Source organism: Rhamphochromis longiceps, linkage group LG19, assembly GCF_057381845.1.
Source record: "Rhamphochromis longiceps isolate RC_006_pf linkage group LG19, R_longiceps_female_GT1.1, whole genome shotgun sequence".
In the NCBI taxonomy this organism is placed as follows: domain Eukaryota; kingdom Metazoa; phylum Chordata; class Actinopteri; order Cichliformes; family Cichlidae; genus Rhamphochromis; species Rhamphochromis longiceps.
The window spans coordinates 20,631,010-20,645,333 of NC_140575.1; the positions used below are offsets into that span (position 1 = coordinate 20,631,010).

A 14,324-nucleotide genomic window follows, 5' to 3' on the forward strand; every position below is an offset into this window, starting at 1 on the left:
TAATTCATCTTTAAAATATATTTTTATATTAAACCTGTAGCAGGATTTTGTTGAAAGGTGAGTTAGAAAAAAGCTTCTCTTTTTCGCGCCTGAACTTCCTGCCTGCGAACAGCTGACTACCACGAGCAGGTCACGTGACAAACACGGAAGCCCAGTATGGGTAAACGAAGTTAAAACGAAAAGAGTACACAATTATGGAGGCTTGAGTGAACTCTCCGTGCCTACAACGAGATCTAAACTATGCTGCTGCATGTGCGCCTCTCTGGCTGGGCCTGCTGGTGTTTGTTTTCCGGTGTTTTCTCGGTATTTTCTCTGCAGCAGCGTCTCACTGTGAACCTGAACGGCAAATGGAGGCTGTCAAACTCCAACGGTTCATTGTTACTGCCTGCACAGGTCCCAGGCTGTGTCCACTCAGCTCTGCAGCAGCAGGGATACATCACGGTAAGACGACTCACTTCATGGTGTTAATTTGTAGTCTTTAATCTTTCATTTATGTGCATTTAAGTAATGCATTTTTAACTTATCCCTATAAATTTTATTCCATGTAGTCATTTATCAAATGTTTAGATTGTATGTAAAATATATTAGATCAGACAGCCTGCGTGGGTGCAAAGAGTGAAAGACATATACAGGTGAGACTAAAGGTTAATCCCAGTTCCAAGAAGGAAACAAATGTCAAAACTCTGAGAATATGTCTGCTGTTTGAAGTATTTACTGCAAGGAGCTATCAGGTTTGTGATAGATGACAAACGGTGTTGAGCAATAGTTATCCAGGCTTTCTGAAGGTCTAGGTCACTCATTTTCCGGTGAGTCCTTGATCCCGACCATTTTAAGAAGAATGCTTTTGTTCGTTTGTTCATTTATTAAAGCTCTTAACACTGATCTATGCATAAAGCAACTCAAGTATAAAACAGGGACCCAACTGCAGGGGAAAAAAGCAATTTTCTTTCTACACATAAAAACCTAGAATATAACCCATTCTTATATCAAGAAGGTGATTCCCAAAGAGCTAATAGCTGACAACATGGCATATCAGCATGATGTGCAAGGTGTCTTTAAAAAAAATTGAGGAAAGTGGAAAAGTGAAGGACAAATACAAAAGTGACAGGCCCACTAAACTACTTACAGTGGGTGAACAGTATCTGAAAGGTATGAAGAAATCCAGCTGGCCCTTCAGCTGATCCAGCTTCTGTTCATTGAAACCTGATCAGAAGGTCTCTGTGGACAGGTTGCTGTCAAGAACCCATTCATAAGGAAGGGAAGCCAAGAGAAAAGATTGGAGTATGCCGAGTTATACAAGAGCTGGACTGGGAAAACATACAGTGGAACACCCCTTAAACAGCCGCACCCCTTAAACACATTATGCACTGACATAAAATGTACTGCATGTGCTGGTAAAACATTTGACAGCCAAAAATTAAGAGGACTAGCATTTGTCATTCCTGGTAGATAAACCTTGTCCTTTTTTGTCTTTCAGGACCCGTATTTCAGGTTCAACGATGTCTCTTATCGATGGATTGCGCTCGACAACTGGACATACACAACCACATTTACATTGTCTGCTGAGCTGAGGTCACTATACCTGTATAGGTCATAATCTAGAGACTCCTTGTGCTCTCTGTCTAACTAATCTGTGTAATCTCTTGATAGCGTCAAGCAGAAGGTGCTTCTTGTGTTTGATGGCGTGGACACCGTTGGGTCGGTTTCACTCAATGGGATTGCTGTTGGAAAGACCAACAACATGTTTTGTCGACATGTATGTTTAACTTGAAACAAGCACACAGTACCGCCCCACATGTTCTTGCACATGTATCACCCGTGTGCTGTGCTTTTTTGGTGTGTAGGACTTTTCTGTGAAAGACTTGCTGAAAGACGGCGAAAATGTTCTGCAAGTTGGTTTGCTGTCACCGATTCTTTACGCGTCTGAGCAGAGGAAAGCTCACACGTCTTACGTAGTTCCTCCTGAATGTCCTCCAGGTGTCCAAAAAGGGGAATGCCATGTCAATTTTATCAGAAAAGTAAGTCCCTCCCTTCTAGAAAATAAACTGGTAAAAACAGAGAATGAATACCTTCAAACATAACAGCAAACCCTTTATAATTAAAGCTTAAAGTCTGCCCTTCCATGGCATTGTGAAAGGTTGACTTTAAAATCCACTGCGGTGGATGACATGAGCCAATATGTATGGACCTGTAACTGTGCCTGAAGAAAAATAAACCTCAGTGTCTGTGTTGGTCCAGGAGCAGAGCTCTTTCAGTTGGGACTGGGGACCTTCGTTCCCCACGATGGGACTGTGGAAAGGCGTTCGACTCGAGGCTTTTGATATTCTGCAGCTCGTCCAGGTTTCCTCTGTCCCTCTCTACAGTACGTCCCATCTAATCTTGATCACCAACCTTTTCTTGGGGATAAATGGATAGTCAAACTGGGGGCAATTTCAGATATAAGGAGAATTTTATAAAGCCTTAGTGTCTCTCCTCTGATAGAGAGTGGTGCATTATTTATCGATTGCATAAGAGCAGTTGTGTAAGACGCAGGCACTCAACACAAAAAGGAATTTTATTTATTTATTTGTTGCGAGCTGCACTGAATTTAGATTTTTGGAGTTCAGTGTTCTGTTGTGACTTCCTCAGGAAGGATCTTGGGCTATTTTCCAGAAAGTTCTGAGAATCTTCGCGATAAAGCGCCCTCTCTTACTTATTCCAGTATTTCCTGTGTCTTTTTATGAATAATCTATCTGTCCAGATGATGCCTTCTCCCAGTGGAGGGTGCAGATTGAGCTTCTTATAGATGCAGTTCAGACAGCACGTGGCCAGCTCACACTCTCCATACCTGAACTGGATTCAGAGCAAACCTTCCAGACACACTTTAACCCTGGAAAGACCAAGAGCAACTTCACCATACTCATCAACACGGTGCTTGAAATGACTCCAGTCTCATTGTTGTGTGTAATATCAATTACCCGTCCACGCTCATGCTTTATTTTTTTTCTTCATTCAGGCCAGTCAGGTGAAACTATGGTGGCCAAATGGACATGGAGAACAACCGTTTTACCGTCTCACTATCAGAGGATTTCAGGATGAGTTTTTAATTTTCAGCACAGAGTCTAAGGTGAGAGTGTGCTGCCTGTCAGCACATGCAGTCTCCTCATTTTTTATTTATGGATTTTAATCACAGTGCAATTTATCGTAGCCTCCAAGTCTGACAACTGAAGACAATGCAGATAACTTAAACTTGTAATGTTTTTAAAGTCCAGCATCGAGTGGCATCTTACGGTTACAAGACAAAGTTTGGTTCTGTAGAAATGACCCTACTTCTCACATGGTTTATGACTTTATTGAAGAATAAAGTCATAAATATTTATGGATTTTAATCCCAGTGCAGTTAATTGGGTCACCAGATTTAACTATCTCTTCTCTATCTATTGTTCTTTGTCTACTGAGTGAACAATGTCCCTGAGTTTCACAGTAGCTCGCGTGTGATGTCCAGTTTAACAACAAAAGTGCAGAATTTAATGCAGACTTCACAAACAAGTAGCTGATGTCACAGTGGATACATCTTTTATATACAGTCTATGGTTTCAATATAAAAATTGCATAACTGCAAAGTTTGAGTTTATATTGGATTTTCTCTAAACCTCACAGAATCAAAAGTATACTGCATCAGATATACACGTACACTCTCAATAACATTTGGTTAAATGTCCCTTAGCAAGTTGTGCCTCAACTAGAAGCTTTTGATTTCCATAAACAAGCTTCTACGACGGCCCCAGAGCATGATGCTACCACCACCATGCCTAACAGCTGGTGCAGTGGTCTTAGGTTTTAAAGCCTCACCTTTACACCTCCAAACATATCTCTTGTCATTGTCGCCAAACGGCTAAATCTATGTCTACAAATGAATGGTTCGAAAAGGAGACTGTCTTATTGACTAAATAAAAAGCTACTACCACAATACAGCTTACCTAAAAAGCTCTAAAATACTCTAGATTGAATTGAAAATTAAGCATTAAGAGCTTTTTCATGTTTTTTATAACAATAATACTTTATTAATGTAAGTTTTCACTTGTGCAAACACCTGTTTCCTTCTTATCTCATTCTCTCCCTGATGATCTCTTCCTTTTCCTCCATTGCACCACAGTCTCACTCACGAATGGGTGTTGAAATAATAATGAAGTAGACTGTTTTTCTCAGGAAAAGCACTTTTTGGATGTGTCCACTTAGAAAAGGAATAAAAACTATTTTTCTTTGTTGAAAAATAAAATACTTTTCACCCTTTTTCATTTTCATGCCACTTGCCCCACATTGAATGGGACAGTTGAAGTTTTCACTGATTTTTAAAGTAGCTGTTGTAGTAAATTGAAAGCGCTCATGAGAGTATCCCCCGCAGGTGTATTTTCGCACCGTGGAGCTCATCCAGGAGCCAGTTGTTGGATCCCCGGGCTTGAGCTTTTATTTCCGTATCAACGGGAAACCAATTTTCCTCAAAGGCTCCAACTGGATCCCAGTCCACTCCTTCCAGGACCAGGTCACCCCTGATGTGTGAGTGGACGTTGGTTCTTTTGAGTTCAGTCAAGTGGTCGCTGTTTAGTTTAACCTATATTCCTCTTTTGCCTCTTGTGTGTAGGTACGTGTCGGGTCTTTTTAGTATTTTATTTTCATTAATGCCAGATCTTTCTGCCTGTCTGTCTTGCAGCTTAAAGAACTTGTTACAATCAGCAGTAGATGCTAACATGAATGCCCTCAGGGTCTGGGGAGGAGGAGTGTATGAACAGGATCTCTTTTATGAAATTTGTGATGAGTTGGGGATCATGGTAAGTGACGCTGCCCTCTAGTGTTTAAAAACAAAACTTTAAATACTTATTTTGTTGTGGCCTTTGAGACATTTGTAGTGATACCCACAGGTGCAAGAGACCAACATAAACCAGGTGAGATTTACTGGCACGGTCTATTAACTGAAGACGATACAGTTCCTTGGATAGAAAGCTTATTGTAGTCTTGATATATAATAGAGTATCCTTTGAAATACTGACGTGGTACATGATTCTTCTGCAGGGTTTTTTGTGTGTAATTGTCTTTATAAGGTTTTGCAGATCAGGACATATAATAAAAATAATCTGGTCCTTAGCAGGTTTTAAAATCGGTAACTACAACCTCAAATAAACAACTCGTGGCATATTAGACAAAGTCATCATTCAGCAAAAAATAAGCCAAATTGCAGAAAGTGTGTGAAAATCTGTTTACAGCCTCACCGCTTCCATAGGATTCAACAGGATAAGTAAGATGGTAATAAATAAGAATCAAATGCGTTTGATTAGCTGATTATGAGCACCTTGATAAAAGCAGTTTGCTGTTCGGGAGCATTAAGGTGTGTTTTGACATCCTTTATCCTTTGTTTGATGTGAAGCCATCTGTCTGACACCTAACGTTTGGGGCAATGGGATGATGATCAGAATGAATGATGATCACGTTGTGATGACCCAGTCAAAGTCCAGACCTCAGGCTGATTGAAATGCTGTGGCAGGGTGTTGAAAGAGCTGTGCATAAAAACAAATGCCCCCAAAAGCTCAATGAACTGAACCAATGAGAGATCAATAAAGTCAGTTAGAGGCAGTTCTATAAACTACTGATTGAGTAGATGTAGTAGTCATTTTAAGACCTAATAAGGACTAAAACATTTTTTGTTTACCTGAAATGTAAACCTTTCTTGACAGACTGTGCACTGCTTTGTGTAATATGACATCCAGCTGGCATAAGCCAGTTGTTGTGCTCTTGCAGATGTATGTAACAGTCTGTGGTATTTTTACATGATTTTGGTTGTGTAACATCACTGAACATATTGTAAACAGATGGTTTGCTCGCTGTGTTTAAACACATCTTTAGGTTTGGCAGGACTTCATGTTCGCTTGTGCAATGTATCCCACTGAGACCGACTTTATACAGACAGTAAGAGAAGAGGTCGTCCAGCAGGTCAGTTGATATACGGATGTGATTTTTCTTATTTCCTGAAGGTGTAAAATACTGGATAAACAAACCAAACGCACAGTTTCTCTCGAAAGGCTCCGAGAGGAGATTTAAAATCCTAAAGAAGCTTGAAGTGATGTTTCCCTTTATTTCTTTCTCTTATTTTCTTTTTACTGCTCAGGTTCAGCGCCTGAAGTCCCACCCCTCTATAATAATTTGGAGCGGTAACAATGAAAACGAAGCTGCTCTGGCAACAGATTGGTTCAACATCCCAGCTTCTCAAAGGCCGAAATACATCAGAGACTATGTGATGCTTTATGTAGATAATATAAAGAAGCTTGTGCAAGAGGTGAGTCTGGTTATGTCACACTTAATGTAAGGATCTGTGTTTTAAATGACTGATTTATCTGTATTGTAATTTACGGTACTGCCAAAGTGTTTTTCCCGTCCAGATTGATTAGTTTTTTACATATTTGCCACACGTGCATGTTTCAACAAAGATAATCGAGTAAATACAAAAAGCAGGTTTTTGTGTTGTTTTTTTTAATTGATGATTTAATTATCAGGAACTGGAGCAATACACTTGCCCAGCAATGTATTTTCAGTATTACTCCTGCAAATCGGTAGAAACAAAAGTCCCATCTCCTTTAGGAGGACCAGAGTCGCCCGTTTCTTGTCTCCAGTCCAACGAACGGGGCTGAATCGGAGCAGGAAGGATGGGTGGCGGAGAATCCCTACGATCCTCACTACGGAGACGTTCACTTCTACAGCTACATCCTCGACTGCTGGGACTGGAGGACCTTCCCACGGACGCGTTTTGCCTCTGAATATGGTTTCCAGTCCTGGCCGTCCTTTTCCACTTTGCAGCCGGTAACTAAATATTATAAAGAAGGAAGCAAACATGGATTAAAGTTGCTGACTGTTTGTGTTTTCCTTTTATGATGCTGCAGGTTTCCATTAAAGAAGACTGGAGCTACGGCAGTAATTTCACTTCTCATCGTCAACACCATGAAGACGGAAACCAGCAGATGATCCTGCAGACTGCTCTACACTTCCACCTGCCAAATGCCACTGATCCCCTGAAAAGATTTACAGATACTCTCTACATCACTCAGGTGAGGTGCAAACCGTCCATGTGTGTGATACTTTTAAGGTGGTATTTAGACTGTAAGTAAAAGAAAACCAACCTGAGTCGAGGAGAAGCTGTCGTGGAGATTTGCTTGAGGGACCTCTTGAACCTCAATGTTCCATTTGGGTGGTGCAGGTGGATGTAAATGAATGCAGAACTGATTGTCAGCAGCATCTTCCTAGATCTGGTACAAAAACCGTCGGTCATCTAGGCACCTCAGGCTGGGGGCGTCTTGTTGTGTGCACTAGAGCATATGTTGCTTATTGAATGAGCTCCTCCACATGCAGTGTAACAAAACAGCCAAAGCTAATTTGTCTGTATCCCAAGTTACAAACGCAAGAGTCGCTGACAAAAAAAAGAATAAAAAAATGTCCTTTTTTAAGCCGCTCAGCTCGTTTAATGTTGTCACACATTTTGCTGACTGTGCTGTATGTCCAGGTCATGCAGGCCCAGTGTGTGAAGACTCAGACGGAGTTTTATCGGAGAAGTCGGAGTGAAATTATAGAGGGCAAAGGTCACACCATGGGTGCGCTGTACTGGCAGCTCAATGACATTTGGCAGGCGCCTTCCTGGTCGTCGATTGGTGAGTGGCAAGACAAATTGTTTGTGTAGACTGCTTCAGAACTTTGTGTTCTTAGCTTTGGTAGTGTGGCCATTTTAACGTGGAGGTTGTTTTCTAAAATACTTACATAGTCATCTTTGTGTATCTGTTTGCACAGAGTTTGGTGGGAAGTGGAAAATGCTGCATTATTTTGCACAGAGCTTCTTTGCAGCCGTCTTTCCTGTTGCTTTCGAGGAAGACGACACACTGGTCATTTACGCCATTTCAGACCTGAGCCGTGACCTGAAGCTGAGGGCTGTGGTAGGCTTTAGGAGCCAGAATAATTTATTTATTTATTTATTTAGTTATTTTTGTCTGTTTTCAGTGTTGAACATCTTTAAAGATCAAAGTCTTAGCTGCTGTTATGTGATGTGATGCTTCATGGTAAAATAAATGAGGGTGGAAATATGTTTGTTAAATATTCTGTCATTATAAAATATGACAGTTTCTATTGATAAAAACAGAATTATCTTCTTAAGTCTAAATGCTTGTAGGGGAGTGCAGATCAGTTGAACAGTAAATTTAAACTGGCGCTGTTAATATTGTCATACTTTTGTGCATCAGGTGAATGTGTTCTCCTGGACTGAGCTGGATCCAGTCTGCACGCTAAACTCGAGCATGCTGCTCGTGCCTGGAGGTAGCGCTGTGGCGGTCTTCAAACAGCCCGTCGCCAGCCTGTTAGCAGGATGCGGAAACTGTACCCGTCTTACCTGCCTGCTCACCTTCCAACTGGAGGACGACAGCAGCCAGCAGGGTCCCACTAACCACCACTTCCTCTGCTCGCCCAAAGATGCTCAAGGACTCCGCAGACCCAACATTACAGTAAGCATTGATTTTTACTGAAAATCATCTGAATAATTTCAGATTCAGGACAGGCATCTTGCCTTGCCCAGCTTGTGCCCAGAACTTGATTATAGACATGTCCTTCCATGATGGTTCCTTGCCTTCCTCGGTACTCTCATCCTGGACTGTGGTGCTGACACTAACCAGTCCCTTGTTTCTTCCGCTCAGGTTGAAACCTTCCATTCCACATACATGTGACTAGCCATTGTAGTTTGAATGGTAAATGGCCTGTATTTATATAGCGCTTTCCTAGTCCCTAAGGACCCCAAAGCGCTTTACACAACCAGTCATCCACACACTGGTGATGGCAAGCTACATTGTAGCTTGTACAGCCACCCTGGGGCGCACTGACAGAGGCTGCCGGACACTGGCGCCACCAGGTGAAGTGTCTTGCCCAAGGGCACAACGACCGAGACTGTCCAAGCCGGGGCTCGAACCGGCAACCTTCCGATTACAAGACGAACTCCCAACTCTTGAGCCACGATTTGATGTCATGGCCTGGCTTGCCTAGCGGCCTCTTCATGGTTGATTGCCTGTGCCTTCAATCCCCCGCAGGCTACCTTTCCTCTCTTTATATCGACTACTCTTTTCTCCAGTTCTGATGTTGTTGTAGTACAGGAGCTGTTCCTGTATCCAGCTTAGCCTCACAAGCCTAGAGACCTTCTGGTACTTGGCCATGATCCTACTCCTATCACACTTGGCCTAATCTCGGGTGGGGGTAATGATATCTCCCCCCTGACCTGGCGTCTTGGCTCCCCCTTGCCGTAGCATTTATGTTGTACATCATCAATCTCTAGTTGTAAGGATACTGGATATAGACACCCCAGGTGGGAATCGAACATGCGATCCTCTGCTCCAAAGGTGTGTAGTCTAACTACTACGCTATCCAGCTATATACATATAGATATAGAGTTATATATTTAAGTTATTCCATAAGCCACTAAAGACTGATGTGTCCTTCCACACAGGTGAAGGTAGAAGAAAAAAAGACATGCTTCTCAGTGACCCTCCACTCTGACTCCGTGGCTCCTTTTGTCTGGCTCGACGTGGGAAACATCCCCGGACGTTTCAGCTCCAACGGCTTCCTGATGGTTTCCAGAAACAGGACAGTTGACTTTAACGCGTGGCGTCCTACCAGCGTAGCAGAACTTACTGCGTCCCTTACAATCACATCTTTAAGAGACATTTACTGACCTGAGACCAGCCACCTTTCCTGTTGAACTTTAGAAAACTGGAACGGTAAGACAAAAATCGAGTGAACAGATGCAGGCACTGCTCACAGGACATTCAATTCAACACAGAAGAGTATATATATATTTTCTTGTAATATGTGAATGTGTGTGTGAATGGGTGGATGACAGGTTGTGTAAAGCGCTTTGGGGTCCTTAGGGACTAGAAAAGCGCTATACAAATACAGGCCATTTACCATTAATATTGTAAAAAAAAATAAAGGTTTTAAACTCGTAAAATATGAAAGCCATATATTTTTGTGCACAGTACATACTGTTGTAAGTTCTATTAAAAGATAAACTTTTAACTGTCTCATACCATCAATCCTCTTCAGGGGGCTGGAGCCCATCCCAGCTGTCTTAGGGCAAAAGGCAGGGTACACCCTGGACAGGTCACCAGTCTGTCACAGGGATAACATATACACACAAACAACCATATGCACTCACATTTACACCTATGAATTTCCAGCTAACCTATCCCCACTAACTGCATGTCTTTGTGAGAGAACCAAAGCAAACACATGGAGAACATGCAAACTCCACACAGCAAAACCACAGCCTGATGGTGGAATTGAACTCAGGACCTTCTTGCTGTGAGGTAACAGTGCTAACCACTGTTCCACCCATCATTCTGTCTCATGCCACACTGGTTAAATCACAGGTGTCGAACTCCTCGAGGGCCGGTGAGACTATACATTTTTGCATTTAAGATATTTTATTTAAAAAAAATGTAACTCCAATATGGCATGTACACGATCAAAGGAATTATTTAGGGCTTTTCCTGGACAGATGTTGTATGGAGTTAAAAATGGAAAGCAATGTTTTTAAAATTTTAATGTTTTTTCCCCTCTTCAATAGTTATCATTGCTCACTAATAAGACCAAAGTATTTCTTATCCAGTTACTTGATTACTGAAATAGTCGATAGATGCAGCCCTACAACTGTAACAGCCCTGTAAGTGGCCAGTATCCTCTTAACTTGACCTGCATGTGATGTGAATTCTAACTACAGAAAAATCACGAGTTACACTCTCTGAATGGGCACTGCACGAGTTGGGCAACTCAGTGATGAAGCAGCTTCTCTATCGCTGATGCGACAGTGACGTATTGATCTTTTGATGGGGTCTCTGCTGCTGGTCTGCTCACAGATGCAGTTTCAGAGTGCCCCGCTCAGAATAACAATTTGCCTCATTTCCACTGTCTACATATAAGGGAACAAAATGAAGAGAAAGGAGTAGTTCAGTACAAAATAAGACTGGGTGATTTATTAATCTCATCAAGACCATTAATACAAAGCAGTTAAAAGGCCACATACCATCAAATAAACCAAATGCTGGATCAAGCTGTTACATTGCCACCAAAAAGGTTCTGTTGAGGGTTTAAAAAGGAAAAAAAAAAAAAAAAAAATCTTCTGAAATGAACCCCAACAATCCTGATATGGGAAACTTGGGACAAAAACATGGGCAGAAACAGTCAAATGCAGTCACTTCTACTCTTTATAGAAATGCTCCTACGCACGCCTTTCATCCCAAGTTGGATCAAAAACTGAATTATCCACTGCCATCAAGCACGAGGAATAGAGGGGCTCTGTACTTTCAGCGCAAAAGCAAAGAGTTAAAAGGGCACGAGTGAGGCTTTTTTTTTTTTTTTTAAGCAATTCTGCTCACGGCGGTCGAACATGTCAGACCCAGCATGGGGGATAAAAGCGAGGCGGTAGACGTGTGTTTGTTCTGCCCTGATCCACGTAGAAAGCAGGTTTAACAGTTGCATAGGACCACTGTGTTTACAAACATGACCTATAACAACTGTGGCTCTTCAACAGTACAGCCTAAAGTGCACAAAGTGTGTTTCTCAGGAGAAAAAACAAGGAAAAAAGGAAATAAAAATTCTAATTATTCACTATGCTCCAATACTTGCAGTTGAATTTACGTCTGCATGTATTCAACTGGAACTTTAAAACAATTCCAACCTCTGTTTAATGAATGTAACTATTAAAAAGTCTTGGAGGAGGGAAAAAAAAAAAAAAGGCAATTAGTAGGATGTACAAAGTGAAGGTCGCGTTAAGTGCTTGGCATACTGAACTGTAATTTCATTGCTTTGAAACACCTAAGGGGCAGGGAAGAAATAATGGCTTTCCTTAGTTAATAAACTGGAGATTGTCTGTGAGTAAGTTAGTGACGTTGACCTGCGTCTGAGTTTTTTCTTTTTTATCCGACTGTGGCAGCAGTGGATTATTAGGCAATATATGACTGAACAGATGTGGATGAGCGTACAATACAACAGAAAAAACCCCTTGTCACTTTATACAAATTATTTAGTTAGTGTATACATGTTATATATACACACACAGTATCCACAAACATGTACAATTTCATAGTGTATAGCTTTGTTCTAAACATTACATAGGCAACTTTATTTTTATTTATTTTTTTTAGCATTTTAGACACCGTTTACTTATTTCCGTGAAGTAGAAAACAAAATAAAAGGCACATTTTGAGCATGATGCGAGGATTATTTCAGTCTTTCAAAGGGAAACAAAATGTTTCAAGCAAATTAAAGAAAAAAAAAATAAAGAGAAAGAAGAAGAAGCTGGGTTAAAAAGTTCCTTTTTCATGGATTGGTGGTTGTTTTTAGGTCTTTGGAGCAGCCACCGGCAGACCCAGCTTTGGTGGGAGGATGCGTGCTTCCAGTGCTAAGTTTTAATACCAAAGAAGAAGAGTTGGCCATGAGGGTGGCTTCTGGAGAGGAGCACAGTGTCAGACAGCAGCGCGCATCCTTAAGGGATTCGGTTAAGACATCGGCTTTTGAAGAGCAGGAGGACATGTCGGAGTCCTCGACTTCGACCTGGAGGTGCTGTTTGATATCGTGGCAGACTTCCCTCCGTCGTGCAGCGCAGACGGATGTTTTATTTATTTAGTAAGTCCAATCAAAACCTGCTGACTTTGCCCAAAACTGATGTGCAAATGGAGTGTTCTCAGCTCTCGTTTTCAAGACTGCGCTGAGAGAACTGGAGCCTGGGGTCAGAGGTCAACGCTGTTTGATTTATTTATTTTTAAAGGCAACGTTTTGTGGCTGTGGAGAGGCCCGTCTTCAAAAAGAAAGAAAAAAAGTTTGACTCATGTTCTTACAGTCACAGTGTTCAGCTGAGATACAAGGTGTGAGGGGGGAAGGGGATTCAGTGTCACCTCCTTGGTGTTTCTGCTAATGTCACATTTATTTAAAACAAAAACAAAAATCCCTTATCCCCCTGAATAAAAATAAGACTTTGGCAACTGTTTGCTTTCAGTTAGGAAAAACAAATCAATGAAAACATTTGCTGCTTACAGCCACTGTGAGTGAGCTACATCTGTGAGCTGCAAGACTCCAAATCACGTCAATGCCCAAAAGAAAACAAAAGCACGACAGTTGAAGCTACAAAATCCAAGGTCCCCACATTCTCCCCTCCTCTCCGCCATCCCGACTGGTGACGGAGATGTGGGGCTGTGGGGTAAGCGAAGTGTGTGAGACATGAGAACTTTTATCATCAGGAGCAGGAGGTAACGCTCCAAGCCGACAAACACTCCTTGGTGTTTAATAGCTGGCACGCCGGTGTGGGTTTCTCATTGGCACGGCGGGTTTTAACGATGGAGGTGGAGCTACCGATCCCCCTGAGAGGCACAGCGGGGGTTGGTGGAGTTTGTATGTTGAGCAGTGTTTTTCTTTCAGATCAGTAGCTTTGAGTCATCTGTGTTGTAGTTTGAAGGAGCAAGTTTGAAGTTTGCCTTTCGGTGGTGGTGAAGGAAAAGTTGGCTCAGTGGCTGCTGTCGGTGTTCTCCACCAGCGAGAGGCTTTGTACTGGCGCCTGTAGCAGCTCCCTTTTGTATGTCTTTGGTGGGAGTTTAGGGAGGTGTGGGCTGGAGTTGTAGCGAGGGGGGACAGGTGGAGCGGAGGTGGGAATAGAGAGAGGGCAGAGGCTATTCTGGCTGGCGCTGAGAGAGCAGCCCCGCCTGGCAATGCGAGGGGACGGTGTGCTGGGTGGCGTGTTTGGGGAACTGGGCGAGCTGCCGTAATCCCAGGTATATCGGCCCACGGGCGAAGGCTGGTTGACAGGGTAGTTGATGAAGATCTCCGGGGGTCGCTGGGGCACCGGGGGAGGCGTGTCTGGGATGGGGTCGCGGGGTGGTGGTGGAGGTGGAGGGCTGGGCAAGGGGCCATCGGTGGGAGGGCCGTTGTAGACTGGGGGTCGAGGCTGGTTCCTGTGCAGAGGAGGCGGCACCCGGGGAGGGATGGCAGGAGGGCTGTCGGACCTGGAGCTCAGCTGAGACATAAACACATAAGAGGTGTGTCAGACTTACTACACATGCTGCCCTGTTTATTGCACATCAGTGATTCCTAACACAGCGCTCTACATCCCCACAAGGGGGCTTCAGAGATATCAGAAAGCATTCATGCCATGTGAAGTTATTTTCTTACAAAGTTACTATGTGGAAAAAGCTGGTAAAAATCTGGATTTGTTTTTTCCAGCTCAGTTAATGTACAATGTAAGCATTACAGTCTAGGGCTGCTCTATTATGGCAAAAATGATA

The 14,324-nt window shown here is 42.6% G+C and overlaps 2 protein-coding genes across 2 annotated transcripts in view; one reads left to right on the top strand and one right to left on the bottom strand.

The window, feature by feature from the left end:
• The first annotated feature begins 104 nt into the window (after positions 1–104).
• On the top strand, positions 105–10,409 carry manba (mannosidase, beta A, lysosomal). Its single transcript, XM_085392049.1, has 17 exons — positions 105–441; positions 1,478–1,572; positions 1,651–1,756; positions 1,845–2,018; positions 2,239–2,362; positions 2,741–2,910; positions 2,996–3,106; positions 4,385–4,536; positions 4,691–4,808; positions 5,878–5,964; positions 6,140–6,307; positions 6,610–6,828; positions 6,909–7,073; positions 7,526–7,670; positions 7,807–7,949; positions 8,253–8,510; positions 9,500–10,409. Exons 1-17 carry the CDS (start codon positions 241–243, stop codon positions 9,722–9,724), a joined length of 2,661 nt encoding a protein of 886 aa, XP_085248175.1. The 5' UTR covers positions 105–240; the 3' UTR covers positions 9,725–10,409.
• A 593-nt stretch (positions 10,410–11,002) lies between these two features.
• Positions 11,003–14,324, bottom strand: part of sos2 (son of sevenless homolog 2 (Drosophila)) — a 41,111-nt gene continuing 37,789 nt past the window's right edge. Inside the window, exon 23 of the mRNA XM_085390776.1 lies at positions 11,003–14,056. Coding sequence (XP_085246902.1) covers positions 13,550–14,056 — 507 coding nt within the window. The 3' untranslated portion in view covers positions 11,003–13,549. The remainder of the gene's footprint in view (positions 14,057–14,324) is intronic.